At 31.5% G+C, this 18,338-nt stretch overlaps 1 protein-coding gene across 1 annotated transcript; it reads right to left on the bottom strand.

Moving 5' to 3' along the window:
- Positions 1–287: 287 nt before the first annotated feature.
- Positions 288–17,841, bottom strand: LOC126734387 (uncharacterized). Its single transcript, XM_050437990.1, has 2 exons — positions 17,341–17,841; positions 288–1,042 (listed from the first exon to the last, which is right to left on the bottom strand). Exons 1-2 carry the CDS (start codon positions 17,731–17,733, stop codon positions 317–319), a joined length of 1,119 nt encoding a protein of 372 aa, XP_050293947.1. The 5' UTR covers positions 17,734–17,841; the 3' UTR covers positions 288–316.
- Between the last annotated feature and the right edge of the window lie 497 nt (positions 17,842–18,338).

Below are 18,338 nucleotides of genomic sequence, written 5' to 3'. Positions count from 1 at the left end.
CCACCCGGGCGTTTTTTAGGATTATTATTCATTATAACTAATAAAATGTCAGGGAAAAATGTATGAATACTTTAAATGAAATAGAATAACTAATAAATAATAACTGCGAAACATATACTAAGCCGAAGATTTACGCCGGGCCGTCAAAATTCAGCAATGCAAGTTGGTAATTATTATCATTCGATAACTAATTTGTTGTTTCCGTCGAGCGGGTAGACCGTCTCTCCACCCGATGGCGGTGGCTTGAATTTCTTAAGCTACAAAACAATAAATAAAACAAAAATAAAATTAACCGAAACAAATTTTATATTGAATTTTAGCCCATTCCAGGTACTCTATAAAGAAACGCTCCGTCACTATCATAATAACAATCCTTTAACTTATATGTATATCCTCTCTTATAAATATCATCAGGAATTTGTATTTTCTCGGGATAAACTAAATGGGATAAATCTTTACTTGTTTTTTTGATAAAACCAACTTTATTGCCATTTGTTTCGTGCCTATGTTCTACTATATTTTTAACATCTTCTTGTTTAATGTCTACGATGTTACTGTCTTTCTTGGGAAGTTGTGCGTTCTGTAAAAGCCTGTCCTGAAGCGATATATCTCGTCCTTTTGATATATTTTCTTCAACACCTTTTTGCAGCTCTTTAAATGTCATCATTTTACCCCTATTTTGTTTAGTTGTTGAGATTATTTCGTCAACAAAACCGGTTCGAGCTAAAGTATGATTATCTGATTTATCTGGTTCACTATTCCGATTTTTTATCTTTTCATAGCTTTTTATTATTTCAGAAAATTCGCCATCAGCTTTAGATATAGTTTGAGACCTAGCTTCAATAATTTCTTCAGAATATGACTCTTGAAAGGGGCCGAACTTAAGTGTCCTCCTGGAAAATTTCTGCAGATGCTCCTTAATTTCATCTGGCAAGTGGTCCATTTTTCCTTGTTTGAAATCATTCCAGTTTTTCAAAACTGCATTGTCGTGATTAGAAATTTGGGTTATATTTTTTTTCGTCCATTTGCCTTTTACAATTTTCTAAAAAATAACAAAAAACGAAAGTTAAATGTGGAATCAAAAAATATCAATCAATGTACTTAAGATTACTATATTAATACAAATTTCTTGTTTAACAAATTGCTTAAGTTTTAACCTTTAGTCAGATCAAATATGAACTTCAAAATGTTGGCATTTTCTAAAAAAAGGAGTGTTCATTTTTAATCTTATTTCTATAATAAGAGCCTGCCCAAGTGTATTCAGTTTAAGCATATTTCATTTATTGTTAGGCAAACAATTAATGCAAAAAATACAATTAGCCAGGAATAAATATCCTAGGCATTAATTTATTTTGACCAATTCCTTCGGGAATACAGGATGTTAAAATTTAAATAAAAAATACATTTTTACATTAACTAAACTTCCGCCAAAGTCGCAGAATACAAGAGATATTTAGAGAATTGTATAAAAATATAACCTGTAGTTAAGACTAACTTTGAGTAAGATGATCACTCTTTTTGCAATACAGCCCAAAACCTTCAAGAAAATGGTGTGTTTTGAGTGTGTAGAAGTGAAAATCAATAACATTCAGTTAAAATCTTTTTAATAATTAAAAGAACAGTATTGAATGTGTTTTTTTATACTATCCAAAGAATAAAAAACACATTCAATATAAAAAAATCAAGTATTTCAGATTGATGTTTTTATTCAGTCTTTAGATGTTTCCCACTCATCTTAGTGTTGCTAATTAATGAAAGCCACAGATTGATCTTCATTCTATCTAAGTATTTTTTTATTATACAGGTTGAGGCCATAGCCTTGCATCCCACGCTTGGCAAGCTTGTTGGTAAAAACTAGAATGATGGAATTTTTGAAACGGCATAATGTCTTAACCATCAGCAGTTCAGATTTCGGGCAAAACTGGGTACATACGTTGAATGCTGCGGAGAGTGCGGCGGCAGTGTTTTGTGACTTATCTAAGGCGTTTGATTATATGAGTCATACAATACTGCTGCAGAAACTAGAAACCTATGGATTCAGAGTTGCTCTCGACTGGTTTCATTCTTACCTATCTGGAAGAACACAAAGAGTATTCTTTGATAATGATATGTCATGAAACAGCATATCTAGCTATAAATCAGAAAAGCCAGTTGGATGTGCTGTACACAGACTTCTCGAAGGCTTCTGATCGGCTGGATCACTGTTTGCTGGCACGGAAACTGGCTTTGGCTGGATTTCATTCTTGTCTGGTGTATCCTATCTAGTCATCCTATCTGACTGGTAGGCTTCAGTATGTTGAATTTAATGGTTTTGGGTCTGAGTATTACGTGGCTTCGAGTGGTGCGCCCCAAGGCAGTAACCTCGCCCCAATGCTGTTCGATCTATTTATTAATGATTTAGTTGATTGTATGGAGAGTTTCTGTCTTTTATTCGCTGATGATCTGAAGTTGTTTCGTATCATTCGTACTATGCTGGACTGCCTGAAGCTGCAAGAGGACATGAATAGGGTCTTTGAATGGTGTGAAAGAAATAAACTACCCCTAAACTGTGACAAATGTAAAAAAATGACAATTTCCATTCTTCATGAAGAGATTTTATACCCATATTCTCAGTTTCTGATTCTCAGATTCTCAGTTGCTAGACTGTTCTTCAGTGAAGGATTTGGGCATTGAAGTAGATAAGAGGCTCACATTCAACCAGCATGTAGCACAGGTCACTGGTTCAGCCTTAAAATCCCTCGGGTTTATAGTAAGGTCCACTTCTCAATTTAAGAATATATCCAGCTTGACTGAAAGTCTAAATTAATGTATGGCTCTATGTTGTGGTTCCCCATCTATGATCTTCATGTTAACAGACTGGAGTATGTACAGCGCAGATTCTTAAAGTTACTTTCTGTTAAGTTGGATGGGATATACTCCAGTAAGAGGTGTGGAACAGGAGTACCTGCTGAATAGATTCAACTATTTGTCACTAAAGCAAAATACTATTCTCTCTAGTCAGATATTTTTATATAAACTTTGCAATAATAAAATTCATTGTTCTGAGCTCTTAGAGAGGCTACCTCTATTTGTTCCTCTTGCCAATACAAGGAGGCACCATATATTTTATCCCTCTCTTAACTTAACAAATCTGTCCAGGAAAGCTCCACTGTGCCGTGCTTGCACATGGTATAATCAGATGAATGCTATAGATGTCGACATCTTTAGCAGCACTGAATATGTTTTTAAAAAAGGACGTGTTCCTCTCTTAATTTGAATGATACCTGATTATTTTTCTGTGATTGTTATCATTTGGTTAGTGTGTCTTATATTCTTACAATTATGCTATTGTTTTAAATTTTAAATTTTGTTATCACTCTATATTGGATCTTATATTATTTTTTATATTATTTTTTTGTACTACTTATTTAAGGTGCTTATAACTTGTACTGTTTTAATTTTAATTATTTCGATTGTCTTGTAATTGGAAATTTTCCTATTGGACAATAAACTATTTGAATTTGAATGTCATTCCGTCGGCATATGGATGCGGGTATGCCCCAAGGTTCTGTTCTTGGACCAATGTTGTTCCTGCTATATGTCAATTATATCTCTCAAATGCCAATTACGGACCAATTTACTATCTTTGCGGATAATACGACAATACTTTGGCACGACACTGATCCCAAGAGATTAAAGAATATTATTGATGAAGATTTAATTCATTTAAAGTCATGGTATGAATCTAATAGATTAACTTTTAATATTTCTAAAACTAATATTTTAACTTTTAAATGGAACTTGGGAACTGCCACTTTACAAAATTAAACAATAAGTCCTTCTGAAATATGCAAATTTTTGGGTCTAACAATTGATGAGCAACTAAAATTTGAAAATCATATCTTCTCTTTAATAGGAAAGCTATCATCAAACTGTTATGCTATTAGAGTAATGACACATTCTCTGGGACTTGATGTGGCTAAAATTGCCTACCCTGCTCTTATTTAGATATTAAGATATTAGTTATTAAGGGTAAGTTTTGGAACTTAACCAGTTCCTCCGGTTGTGCCGGTTACCGTTCCATAACTATACAATTTCTGAAATTTAGTTCGATTTTTGGTTATGAAAAGCGGTTCCTGAAAAATTGATTGCAAATGTCAACCAAAACGACCGATCATTTTTTTCGGTACCTTCGGTTATTCCTACGGATGTCGTGGATTAAACGTATTTATTCTTTATGTTATGAAGTTTTGGTTGGATTTTTTCATGGTTTTTTCCTGTTTATGAAATTTGATCATTTGATTGTTTCATTCAATTCATTGCATTCAATATACTTGATTGCAATTCAAATCCAGGACTTGATCTTGATAGGAGGTATGTATTTATTCATTTTTTTAAAAAGGTACAAACCTTAATTTTTGAAAAAAACACTTATGCACAGGACTCATTTCTTCATCATCCCTACTACTAGAGCTTTCATCACTGCTTAGGAGCAGGAGCTCAAATGTTCCAACAAAATAGGTACCTATATCACAAAAATAGAATTTGTAATTTAATATTAACAAACGAAAACAAGACCAACGACCAACAACAAACCAGAGCGTTTTATTTCAAACCGATATTTTCAGGAACCGTAAAAATACCGCTTCTAACCGACGATTCACCAAGGTTATGTTACGGAACGTACCCTAAGGCTCATCTATGAGATATGGTATTGTGTTTTGCGCTGTCTGTCTCTCAGTATTTGTTCAGCTCTCTATTTTGGAAAAAAAAATACCCTACATATGTGTAGCTTTTCTTTTCATTTTTATTTTAGAAAGACTGGCTTATACATAAAAAATATCGCCCTCAGCTTAGCTTCCCCTCCTCAAGTTACAATCTACAAATAATTTTCTCTTGACCTCTGCCTGTCTTAAAAAGTGAGTAGATTACTTTAGTAGGTCGTTTATTGTGTATGGGGGCAGAAAGCTTTTTAACCATCTACTCCTTTATATAAGGGTAAAAAATTGTGAAGAATATTTTAGGAGAAATATAAAAAAAAATTACTTGCAAAAGCATTTTATTCTTAAGACAAATACAACACTTTGATAGTGAGGCATTACTTGCATAACATGATGTGACTTCTTACAATTTTATTTGTACTTTTTTAATTGTGTTGCGTGTGTTCTATGTATGTAAGAATTGTTAAAATTTTTATATTTTTGAAAAACATTAAACATTATATTGTCAAATATGTTTAAGGCTTTATATTATGATACTTTATTAACATTATGTTAGTAGTAATAAAGCTATTTTTGACTTTGACGAATTGATGAAAGGATAAGGCAATATCCAAAATAATGGCAATACCGCTTCCTCTCGTCGATGAGCGGCCGTCTCCGGTGGTCTGACAGGTATTTGCTGTTTTTATTTTTTACAGAATCCATAGATCAAATGCAGTACAATATCAGGAATATTTGTTGTGAAGACATATTAGATTTAGACATATTGAACTATTTTTCTAAAGTACAGAAAAAAAGAACGAATGTGGCACATGTAAAACTTTGTTGACAAAATTTCCATTGTGTTATGTTAATTATAAAGTATATTAACTACACCAATAAGTATAGATAATGTAATCTACAGATACACAATCCTGATGTTTGGTTGTTCTCTCTAATTTTCAGTACTTGATCTAATGATGAGACTTTGAAAAAGACGTTTTTTCTAAAAAGAATGCACATATTGAATGAGTTACTTTTAAACACTTTAAAATACTTGTAAACTAATGTCTACACCCCTTTTCCTTACCTACTTCATCAGATTTATTAAAACCTCTATAAAATAAAAATACATACTTAAAAGAGTAGCTAGAGAATAAAGGGTATGAGAGTGTCAAAATTGAACATAAAATATTTACAATTTTAATAAGAAAACCTCCAAGACATTATTTATTGTCGTGGTTGACTAACCCTTAACGAGGGCTATTCAAGTAATGTACTAGAAAATCTAGGGTCTAATGTTAAAATTGACAACATTACTTCAACTTAGTGGTTACTCAGGGTAATTAAAACTCAAGTCAAATGTTTAGTTTCCCGATTTAAAAGTACATAAAATATAACACATATTGCAACAAATAAACAAAAAAAGAAAACTAAAAATATTACAAAATAACACATTATTAAAAACATCCAATGAAACAAAAAAAGTAATTTTTTGTATGAAATTTGAAACTGTTTTAAGAAGACAGCTGATCTTTGTTCAGACAGTACTTTGAACTGTTTATCAGGTAAAAGTAAATTGCTATTGGTCTTGGATGAATGACTACTTTACTTTATTAATCCAAAAGAATGATAACCGATAATAGGTGTAGGATGTATCAAAAAAAAAAAATTTCTAAAATAAAACTTACACTAATTTTAAATACAATACAATTAAAAAAAGCTCACACACACACGACACAATGGCATTTGAGAGGGGGTATTTATGCATTCAAGTATTATTTAAATGAAAAGTAGTGTTATGTTATCTATCAGCTCAGACTCGGGAAAGTTGTATCATTTAGGAATTCATCAACTGAATAATAGCATTTTTCAATTAGAATTAGTTTTAAAAATGTTTTAAATTTTTGGCTTTCGAGTGCTCTTATCTCAATAGGTATTTTATTGAATTCTTTTATAAGATTATATTGAACATTTTTCTGAATAAAACTAAAGTTACATTTAACATTTTTCAAATTGTATTTATGCCTTGTTTTATGGGGATGTTCCCTATTTGTTTCTAAGAAGAGGTCTGGATTATCTTAACGCTGCTTCCAAAATGTAAGTGCATGGGAGTCTTAAGATTTTACTTTGTTTAAATTTTTCCCTGCAAGTCTCCATCACTTTTAGGACATATATGTTTCTGATACAGCGTTTCTGAAGAACAAAGATCCTACCTGCCTCCGAGCTGTCACCCCGGAATATGACTGCATATTTTAGACGAGAGTGTACATAAGAATAGTATGCTATTTTTGATGTTTCTGCACTTATATGCATGGAAATTATTTTTAATGCATAGCAGTAAGAGGCTATTTTGTCTGCAAGAAAGTCAATGTGATGTGTCCAATCCAACCTATGGTCTAACCAGATCCCCAAAAAAGTTATATAATCCAGAGTTTCAATTTGTTTGAGATTTGCTTTATAGGTACATGAATAAGCATTTTTTTTATAGTTGAATTTAATAAATTGGGATTTATCCACATTAAGCAGGGTTATTATTATTAAACTAATTTTCAAGTAGTGATAAGGTGCTGAAGATTTTTTGGGACATATTTTCTTCATTGTCGGTGAACAAAGTAACATTTACATCATCTGCAAACTAAACAGCGGCGGTCACAACCTCTGGTAACTGATTGGTGTAAATAATATAAAGTAGAGGACCAAGTATGGAGGCCTGTGGTACTCCCCGACATACCCCTTCCACCCCCGACCCATAGCCTGAATCAGCAATACACTGACTACGCCCAATCAAGTAAGAGCCAAGCAGTCGCAGAGCAACTCCACGCACTCCACACCTCTCCAATTTTTCCTGCAGAAGGCTGTAATCGACACTGTCAAATGCCTTTGATAGGTCAAGCATCATAGCAACTGGTACCCGACATTTATTCAGTAAATTTAATATTTTATATAAATATATATCGCCCTGTCTATATATAAATATACAGGGTGACAATTTCAAGAGTAGCCATGGCTTATAATTTTTAAACCGTAAAAGATATAAAAAAATGCTTAAAACCGTTTCTATAGTAACAAGAGGGAACCAAAATAATGAATTTTTTAGGGATATACTATCATCCCCCTAACCCCCAGAGCCACCCCCTTAAAAATTTTAAATTGGAAGGGTAGTCGAGTGATACCTTGTTTGAAAGGTCTATTAATTCCCTATATTTTGCCGTCTTACTCATTAAAATCAATGCAACCATTTCCGAGATATGTATGTCCTTTTAAATGTTAGTCAATTCATTTTACTATCAGAATAAAAATATTTATTCTGATACTAAAATGAATTGTTAAAAGCCAAAACAAAACTCCAATAAATAGTACACTTATACTGAAATTAAGTTGGTAAGAAAATTTGAAGAAACTGGGTTTGTAGGTAATATAAAGAAAAACCAGCCAAGAATACTGGATGAAGCAACTCAGATTGAGGTTCTTGGGCATTTTGCTATGGATCCTGGTATGTCGACTCGTCAAGCAGCAGCTGCCACAGGAGTGTCTCGTGAATCAGTACGAAAGATATTAAAAATTAATAAATTCCATCCTTACAAGCTACAGATTGTTCAAGAACTTGGTGATGACGATCCAGACAGGCGGATCGAATTTTGTGAATTAATGACCCAAAAAATAATAAATGAGCCACGTTTTATAAAAAACATTTGTTTCAGTGACGAGTGCACTTTTTATTTAAACGGTAACGTTAATAAGCAAAACTGCCGTTACTGGAGTGATGAGAATCCCCATATTTTTAGGGAAGGGCACACCCAATATCCCCAAAAAATAAATGTGTGGGCCGGAATTCTAGGGAATAATATAATTGGGCCATTGTTTATTGATGATAATCTAAATGGAGAAATTTATGCTGAAATGTTAGAAACAACTGTTGAGCCTTTAGTAATAACGGAATTGGAAAACCAAAGGGATGAAAATGGAGATCTTGTTCTTGATGAAAATTTATTGCATTTTCAACAAGATGGGGCCCCACCACATTATGTATTGCCTGTTAGAGAGTGGCTAGATAATCATTATCCAGACCAATGGATTGGTAGAAGAGGACCTATTGAGTGGCCGCCAAGATCGCCAGATCTCACCCCTCTCGATTTTTTTCTTTGGGGTCACCTAAAATCGGTCGTTTTCAAAACGCAGCCTGCCACCATTGAGGAGCTAAAACAAAGAATTACACAAGAGTGCCGATTATTAACAACTGAAGTTTTTAGAAATGTTCGTCAAGAGTTTGAAAACAGATTGTACTTTTGCTTGCAAAATAATGGAAGCCACTTTGAGCATTTAATAAAATAATTAAAGTTCAATGCAGATTTTTATTGTTTTAAAAATAGAATAAACGCAATATTGCAGAGTGTTTTCCTAGTTCTTAACCATTTGTACTAATGTTCAAATGTTAAATATTTTATGACATTTTCAAAATATGTTAATTTTATAAGAAATTAAAAAACACTTAAATAACCTTTAATAAAATATTAAAATTGGCATAACTCTAAAATAAATGCATTGATTATTATAAGTAGGGTCGCATAATATAGGGAATTAATAGACCTTTCAAACAAGGTATCACTCGACTACCCTTCCAATTTAAAATTTTTAAGGGGGTGGCTCTGGGGGTTAGGGGGATGATAGTATATCCCTAAAAAATTCATCATTTTGGTTCCCCCTTGTTACTATAGAAACGGTTTTAAGCATTTTTTTATATCTTTTACGGTTTAAAAATTACAAGCCATGGCTACTCTTGAAATTGTCACCCTGTATATAGCCTGATATATCGTCCTAATTGTTGATTTTTTTTCGTAAATCCATTTTGAAAATCTGAGATCAAGTTTTCTGTTTCAAAGAAATTTAGTTATCGCTCATATATAACTTTTTCAAAAACTTTACTAAAATTATTTAACAAAGCAATGGGTCTGTAGTTTTTTATTTCTTTTTCATCCCCTTTCATGTAAATTGTTATTGTTTTTGCAATTTTAAGATCAGTTGGAAAAGTCTTTTTAGTTTTTGATTTTATTAAATGCACAGGAATCTAGTCTCCTCTAACTGATTTTTTACTTTTTAGGTCCTGAATTATTGAAATTATTTCATTTGGACATGTTGGGTGAAAAAATAGTGACTTTTCTGAAGTTTTTACATGTTTTAAAGCCTCGTCCCGATTTATTTGAAGGTCTGAACAACTTGTTATGTAATGATTGTTTATTTCATCTAAATTCTCTAAATTACTTTTACTTTTACCTCTCTTAATATTTTCAATAATAGACATTTTGTTTTTTGCCACCTGCCCTGTGCATTTTTTTACAACATTCCAAATAGCTTTAGAGGGATTTTTTGAGTGTGTTATATAGTTATTAAAAAATTATTCTTTTTTGCCTGTACCAAAACCTTTTTGTAAACAGAAATATATTTTTTATATTTGATTAAGTCAAGTTCAGACCTATTTTTCTTTTTAAATAGCAATCTTTTTGAGATCCAAGATCTACTTTTTTGTGTTTTAACCTCTGTGGAATTGAACATATCACACCAATTTTGCATCTGAGTACACTCTTTTTTACCCTCACCTCTGAGGGGGCAGGCCTCAGCTCGGAGACTTGTAGAATCTGTCCCTCGTGATCAGATGGGGCTGTTGATTTTATCTCACCTAAAAGTGAATTATTAAAAATTTATGTAAATATGGTCCAAAAGTGTGGCACTGTTGTTTGTTATTCTAGGGGGCTGTAATATTTTTTGTGAGAAATTATAACGTTTTATTAGGTCATGAAGTTGCCTTTTCTGGAATAATTCGGAATAACAAAAAGTTCTCTTCATAAAATTATACGAAGAGTGACATTCTTTTTAAGAAATTTATCCCCAGAAGATATAAAGTTTCCAACTCCTAACGAGCAAATACTAATTGAAACGTGCTTTGCTAAAAAATATTTTTTAGGAGTGATAGGTGTAATAATGTGATGGCACACACATTAAAATTGACAAGCCTCAAGACGATCCAGATTTCTATTTAAATAGGAAACATTTTTACTCTATTCAGGTGAATGAAGTACTTAATTCTTCAATTTTAAATGTATGTTTTAGGCTCAGGTATGTGACCATCAAAAGAGAATTCGCGATATATTCATAGGTTATCCAGGCTCAGTTCACGATAGCCGAGTTTTTCGATCATTACCGTTAAATGATACTTTAACAGAAAGATGTAGTGATTTTTTTCTCATTGGAGATAGCGGATATCCATATACTAAACACTTGTTAACGCCATTTAAAGATAGAGGTGATTTAACTAGAAGGCAAAGGAACTTTAATTATCTTTTATGTTCAATAAATAGATAGATAGATGATTAATTGAACATTGCTTCAGATTAATGAAACAAAAATTTCGACATATATACTAAAAAATATAGAAAATATGGTTATTTTTATTGTTGTTATTGCATTTTATTAAAGCTTGTGTTGTTTTGCACAATATATCACTGAGTGATAATATAGAATTTGAAGAAAATAGAGCCGAACAGGAAAAGAGGAATGAAGCGTTGATTATGCTTGGTGGAGAAAATATGGGCCAAGAAGTTGAAGATGAACGGGGATGGTATAAGAAAAAGAACTAATGTTGAATGAATGCTCTGCAACTTGGAATATAACTTTTTTAAAATATGAATTTTAGGTATTCAATAATATCCATACACAGGTATAATGGAAATAAGGTACTTTGTTCAAAATAATTATAAAGTTTGTATTTAGAAAAATATAATATGTGAAAATACATAACATTTACTTTTAGTCATATTTTAAACTAAATGTAAAATCTACCCTACAAAAGCTTTTAATAAATCTTTGATGTTAGGTACAAAGGTCTTAAGTCACTTTTTGACGAAATCCCGAAAAATATTGGTCTTAAGTCAACATTTTTTGCTCGTTCTGGTGATATTAGAGACTTAAGTCGTACCGTTTTTATTTAGGCCCCATAAATTGGTACAAAAGACTTAAGTAAAAAAAAAATTTCTGGTCTGGTAATACGAGTCTTAAGTTTACATAAGACCTTCGTACCAAAACATTGTAAAAGGAAAGTAGTGTCCTAATGACTTAAGTCAATTTAAGTCCTTTATATTTTTAAATTTAACGTTATTTTTAAATTTAAAATTGCATTGCTGACTTAACACTTTCGTATCAGTTTATCATTATTATGTATGTGGAATTTACACGTGGTTAGAAGTTTATGTGTAGTCGTTGTTTGTTTATCGTAGAAAATCGTTGAGTTAACATGAGTGCAAGAAGTAAACTTATTTTGCAATTGGCAAGAAAATGTGAAGAAACAGGTAAATATCATTGTTATAATTTTTAAAATTGTCTTATGTTTATTATTAGTAAAGTATTTTAATACGACATAACATAACCTCATTATAAATTTACAAAAATATAAATTATTAATTCCAGTTATTTCACACTCCCATACACCGGATAATGATCACGGAAGAAATGTCTGATACGGATCACCCAAGTTACCAAATTTTAATGCCTTCTCCAACTGTTAATTCGGATTTTTCAAATATTTTGGACTTTGATGAGAATTTTTTGGGTGAAAATTATATACAGTTGGATTCAGCAAGTAATAAAGGTGAATGCTTTTAAAACGGTATAGTAAAAGAACCATTTTTGCTTGCAATTTTATCGTGTATGTTACTGACTAATTTTACATTTCTAGTTATCGGCGATACAATAAATAAAAGTTTAGCTGTGTCGCTAACAGAAGATCAGATCCCAGATATAGGGTCTGTAACATCATCGCCAGCCTCTTCACTGACGGCAGATTTGACAGCTATCTTAAATTCAGATGACAGTTATGCAGATAAGGACTATTTACCTGGACCATCTCAAAGTGAAAGCAGTGACGACAACATCGATTTATTGTCCATTCAGAGAAAAATAAGTCGTCAAAGGCTAATATTTCCTCTACTAATATTCAAAGTAAGTACCTACTAATATTCAAAGTAGTATGTTAAGTTTTTAGATCGTTATATTTTTTAAATTTTAGAATCACAAGAAAAATTTAACGTAACTGATCAAGCTGGACCTAGTGCTTCCTCAACAATAATTGGAGCAGAAAAGGCAAAAGTTCATATAGATAAACCATTAAAAAAGTGGTCCCGAGTTGTAAGAAAAGAGAGAACTGAAAAAATTAATTCTGGACAAAGTTACGTGAATATAAGCGGTAAAATGGTAAATGCAAGACATATGAAGCCTTTAAAAGATTGTAGAAAAAAATGCTCACAAACACTGATGAAGACGTTCGAAAAAAAATTTTTGATGAATATTGGTCCTTAGGATTCCATAGCAAAAGGGCAACATTTATTGCAAATCTAATTAATTCCAAAGATACCCAAGTAAGTCGTAAAAGAAAACGCGACTCTTCAAAAAACAGAGAAGTAACTTACGAATATTTTTTTGAAATAAATGGAAAAAGAATATCTGTATGCAAAGATTGTTTTTGTAAGACTTTGGATGAAAAGGAAAAGTTTATAAAAGTGGTTTTAAAAAACAAAATGCAAAGCATTACTGTTGAAGATCAAAGAGGTATAACACCTTCGGTAAATAAAAAATCTGAACAGGAATTAAATGAAGTGCGTACACATATTAAATCGTTCCCTTCTCACGAGAGTCATTATACAAGACGTACAAATTATAAAAGGTACCTACCATCGCACCTAAATCTGCGAATTATGTACGATCTGTACAAAGAAGGAAGGCAAAATCCCGTGGGAAGAACGATATATGAAAAAGAATTTCACAAATTAAAACTATCGTTTAAAAAGCCATATGTTGATACCTGCTATAAATGCGACACTCTTAGTATGCAAATACAGGTTGCTTCTAAATCAGGAAATAAAGAAGATGAAATTCGTTTACAAAAGGAACTGGAATTGCATCACAACTAAGCTAATGCTGCATTCGAAGCAAAAACTAAAGATAAGACGGAAGCTAAAATAAATCCCCATAAAAAATGCTTTAGTTTTGATCTCCAGCAGTGCCTTCCAACACCCTTTATAACTTCTTCAGTAGCATTCTATAAACGTCAGCTCTGGACGTATAATTTAATAGTGCATGATAGCAATGGAGAATCGACGCATTACATGTGGCATGAAGCATTGGCTGCTCGGGGAGGTAATGAAATTGCTTCCTGCTTGTACACTCACATTAAAAATTTGCCCAATGATGTAAATAATATAATTTTTTACTCCAACACATGTGGTGGACAAAATCGAAACAGTCATGTCGCTGCTATGTTTATAAAGGCCAAAGTGAAAATCCCAATTTAACGATAAACCACAAGTTCTTAATATCTGGGCATACACATATGGAATGTGATGTTGATCATTCCATGATAGAAAAGCGAAAAAAGAAAATGGAAGTTCCAGTATATCATCCACACGATTGGTACCAGTTGGTGAGAACAACTGGAAGAAAAAGACATTTAAAGTCCATGAAATGGAGCAAAATGAATTCTTGGATTTTTCCGGGTTATTAAAATCAGTAATGGTCAACAGAAAGAAAAATATATTCGGGAAACAGTTTTATTGGCATAATGTGCAATGGCTACAATATAATAATGGCGGTATGGTACGTTACAAAAGTTCTATATCTGATACTAAAGATTTTAAAATTATAAGCTTTCTGAGATAGGGCAAAAGTCAAAACCTAAAAGATTTGGTAGTTAAGGAACTGTGTATACTAAAGGGTTACTTCCAATATCAAAAGAGAAAAAGAAAGACTTGTGTTCGCTTCTTTCTTTGGTGCCACCAGTGTTTCACCAATTTTATCAAAATTTACCTACCGATACTAAAGTTATTGATAATGACCCAGATCTAGTGGATGAAGCAGTAGAACAAGAAGAAAATTAAATACTTACTTAGGCTAAATGAATCAATTAGTTTTTAAGGAAAAAAAGTTAGTTTGTGTTTTTTAAAACATGTATTTTGATATTATTAGCCTTATTAAAAGTTACTCCATTCTAACATAAGTCCTTTATTAAAAATCAGTAAGCTAAAAAAAAATTTTTTTTGTTCATAAAGACTTAAGTCATTCAAATTTTGAAAAATATACTTTTGTAGATAATGAATAGTATTTGATCTAAAAAAGAATTAAATACTCTGACTAAATCAAAAACTTCAGGCTTTAAATTAATAATCGGATTTACAGCAATTTTTTAAATTTTCAAATTCAATTTCTGAAAAACTATATTTTTTGACTTAAGCCCCTATTACCTAACATCAAAGAAATATTTTATCCTAAAGCCAATATAACTACAAAAAACTTCAATTCGTGCAATGTCCGAGAAAGGCAAAATTAATTGCTTTTTAATATATTCTTTTAAAATCATTGCATTCTTCCAAAAGCTTATTCTTTTTAATTTTTTCTGACAATTTGTTTTCTTCTATTTCTATAATTTTTTGACAAAATTCTTTTCAATCATTTCTTATTTCTTTTAACATGTCTCCTTTTAACCTTATTGTTTTATAGCTAGTTGTGAACGTCGCTTTTAAAGATTTCTTATTTGCTTCTTTTTTACATTACTTTGCTTCATTTTCGTCTAGCCTGACTGTAATTTTATTATTTACTTCATTTTCCACTGATAATGGCTCAAGAATGGCTGACGATGACGGACCAACAATTGTATCTGACGAAAGTAGTATCATTGGGTTTATATTTCTCTTCTTACCCAAGGTGGATTCTATCATATTTGCATACTCAAATGTTTGTCTTCCTCTGCCCGTTTTGTTGTTGTGATCTCGTATAAATTTTTTGTACATCCTCTCTAAATGTTTCCAGCGATTTTCGCAATGCGAAGGCGTAATATTTTCATTAATTTGTTGTTTCAATTTGTTTGCAATTATTTCATACATTTTCTTAAGGTTTCTTAATTTGAGAGACCCAACTTGATTACGATATTTTTTATATAAATCCAACAACATGAGGGTAATATTATATGTCCATTTAAATGACTTGTATTGTGAACAAGAAGGTAAATTAAAAACTCTGATAGCTCTAAAAATAAACACAGTGCATTTTATTATATTATATTTATTTTCTTTCTTTCTTTCTTTCTTATTATATATTTATGTTATTCGAGTTCTAATAACTTTTGTGAAAACATAAATTCTTTTTCATTAGAAACAATTAGTCTGTTTTTGTTTATAATATACCTATATTTTAAATATGTTTACCTTCGTGTTGTCAAATATAATATAATATAATATAATATAATATAAAAATCAAAATATCACAATATTTTCTTGAACATACATATGTTTTCTTGTCGAGATTACAATAAAAAAAAAATGGAAATAAATATAATTATTTTCTAAAGGCGTTCGCGGGTTACCTAGATTCCAAATTAGTACGGGATTAAACATGCGCAATGTAGTAGTAAGTTGGGCAATTTGAGATGTATTCCGAAGTAGTTCAGGATTTCTCCCGCGAACAAAGCTAATTGTGAAATATCTGTCTGAGTTTATGATAGAATAATATATAGAGTTGTTTATTTTTACTATATAAACCCTTGCTAATTACAAACTCTTAAAATCATCTATATTTTGATTTTTATAGATGGTTGTAGCTATTAATGTGGTACATAGAAGGAAAGTAAAAGTCGTAATAGTAAAAATAAAAGAAAATAAAATTGGTTTTAACTGAATTTGTTAAGTAAATACAAGCAAAAATTTAAATGAAGATGATAACTTTCATGGTATTAGGATTTATAAAATTTGAGATTATCAGAATACAAAACAAATATTTTAAAGTGCATTCATCTATCCCAAGTTGATTGAAACTTTAATTGTTTTGTTTCCCTACAATTGGCATAACTAAAATTTGTCAGAGTGACCAACATCGAAAGGGCACAATCATGCAAAATGGCGGCTCCCTGGTAGCGGTCATTTACTTTTCATTGAATTAGCAGTTCAGGTATATTTATTATGTTCATGGGTAAAGCTTGTCTTGCAACTTTTCTAAAAATCACACTTCAAATTATAGAAGAAGGCTCAGGAAAAGTGTGTCATAGTGGGTTTAAAATGTGTGTTAATTTCACAGGAACAATATTTAAATGGAAGAATAGTAAACTAGACTTTTTTTCTAAAAAAAAATCAATGAATATTTTAATTTCATCTGAAATAATGGGAAAAAGCCTAAAATAAGTGTAATTTTATCAGGAATAATATTGAAATGGAGGAAGAGCAAACTTACAGGTTGACATTTTTTTTTTCTAAGAAAAACATAAAAATATGTTTTGACAATAATAAGGAAAATTTCGAAACTAGACCTTTACCAACAATATATAAAGCTGTTGTTGTTTTTGTGTGTAAAAATGTACAACTCATAAATAATAATACTGCATTGATTTATGAGTTCCCGATCAGTGAATATTTAGAAATTGAGACAGTAAACTTAGTAAAACCACTAACTAAAAGAGTTTTGATTGGTGGTAAAACTGCCTTGTGATCAGTGTCACACCAAAGGTTCCAAGTAGGTATAGGACTATTAAACCTAGTCTAGAATTCAAAGTTTAGTTACCTGTCTTTTGTGTTTTACCAATTGAGCTAATCTGTCTATATTGTGAAGAATTTCTCTCATATGTACTTACCTTAACAACATCTGGCAAAGCAGGAAATCCTTCAGAAAGACTCTCAATACTCCACTCCTCTTGATTTGATCTATAAAGAAACCTTATTTGCTCTTTATCATGCCATGTCAAAAAATTAGGGAATTTCTCCTTAAAATACTTTTGTCTAACTATTAAATACTTTTCCTTCTTCTTCTGGTCCTCTATTTCACGCAAATGCTGTTTTTGTGATTTATGGACGTTCATAAAATCAGACTCTAGTTCATCAAAATCTAAATCTTCAAGTTCAGAGGGGCTCTCTTGTAGAATTTTCTTTTGTCGAGATATTCCTGGATCCACTTTAGCTGAGGGCACTTTTTGAAGTGTTTTCGGCAAAAAGACTCGTCTAGAGTATAGTCGTCTTAAAACAATCATCTCTAACAATATATAAAGCCAGTATTTTATTTTATGGTTTTTACAGTTCCATATCCCAATATTTATAATTTTTTACAACCAAACAAGTGAGGTTAGGCATATGTGTGTGAAGCTAGCGCGAAGCAAGAACGCAGCATATGTCAGTCGCCAGCGACCTTATTAATAGTCCGCGCTCGCTGTTATTCAATAAATATATTCCCGTATCTCCTGAAATCTCTGTAATATGTTTGTCGGTAGCTATAGGGGATAGTCCAAGGATGGACAAATAAAACAACTATTTTCTACCATGTTCCAAATTAGACTCACAGAACACAAATATATTAGACTAAAACCGATTCCTAGCAGTCTACCGGTAATCACCGTTCCTAAATAGTATTAACCAAACACGTCCAAGCGGTTATAGTTATAACCGTGTTGAGATACGTGACGTCACCAATTAGCCCTTTATACGTCATCAATAATTGATCAAATTATTTGGAACAGTAATTACCCACGTCCGGAGCTGTTTTCTAAACGTCAAATGTCAAAAATATTGAAATAAGTGCGGGAAAAAAATAAAAACAAACAACAAATTATTTCCTTTTTAAAGATGACACAAAATTTAT

This window comes from Anthonomus grandis, chromosome 3 (assembly GCF_022605725.1).
Source record: "Anthonomus grandis grandis chromosome 3, icAntGran1.3, whole genome shotgun sequence".
Lineage (NCBI taxonomy): Eukaryota > Metazoa > Arthropoda > Insecta > Coleoptera > Curculionidae > Anthonomus > Anthonomus grandis.
This window is presented reverse-complemented; position numbering and strand designations above follow the sequence as displayed.

Coding starts and splice junctions, on each gene's coding strand:
- LOC126734387 (XM_050437990.1), bottom strand. CDS start 17,733: ATGATTGTTTTAAGACGACTATACTCTAGACGAGTCTTTTTGCCGAAA. Junction 1,043..17,340: donor CTTTGCCAGATGTTGTTAAG/GTAAGTACATAT, acceptor GTTATTTTTTAG/AAAATTGTAAAAGGCAAATG.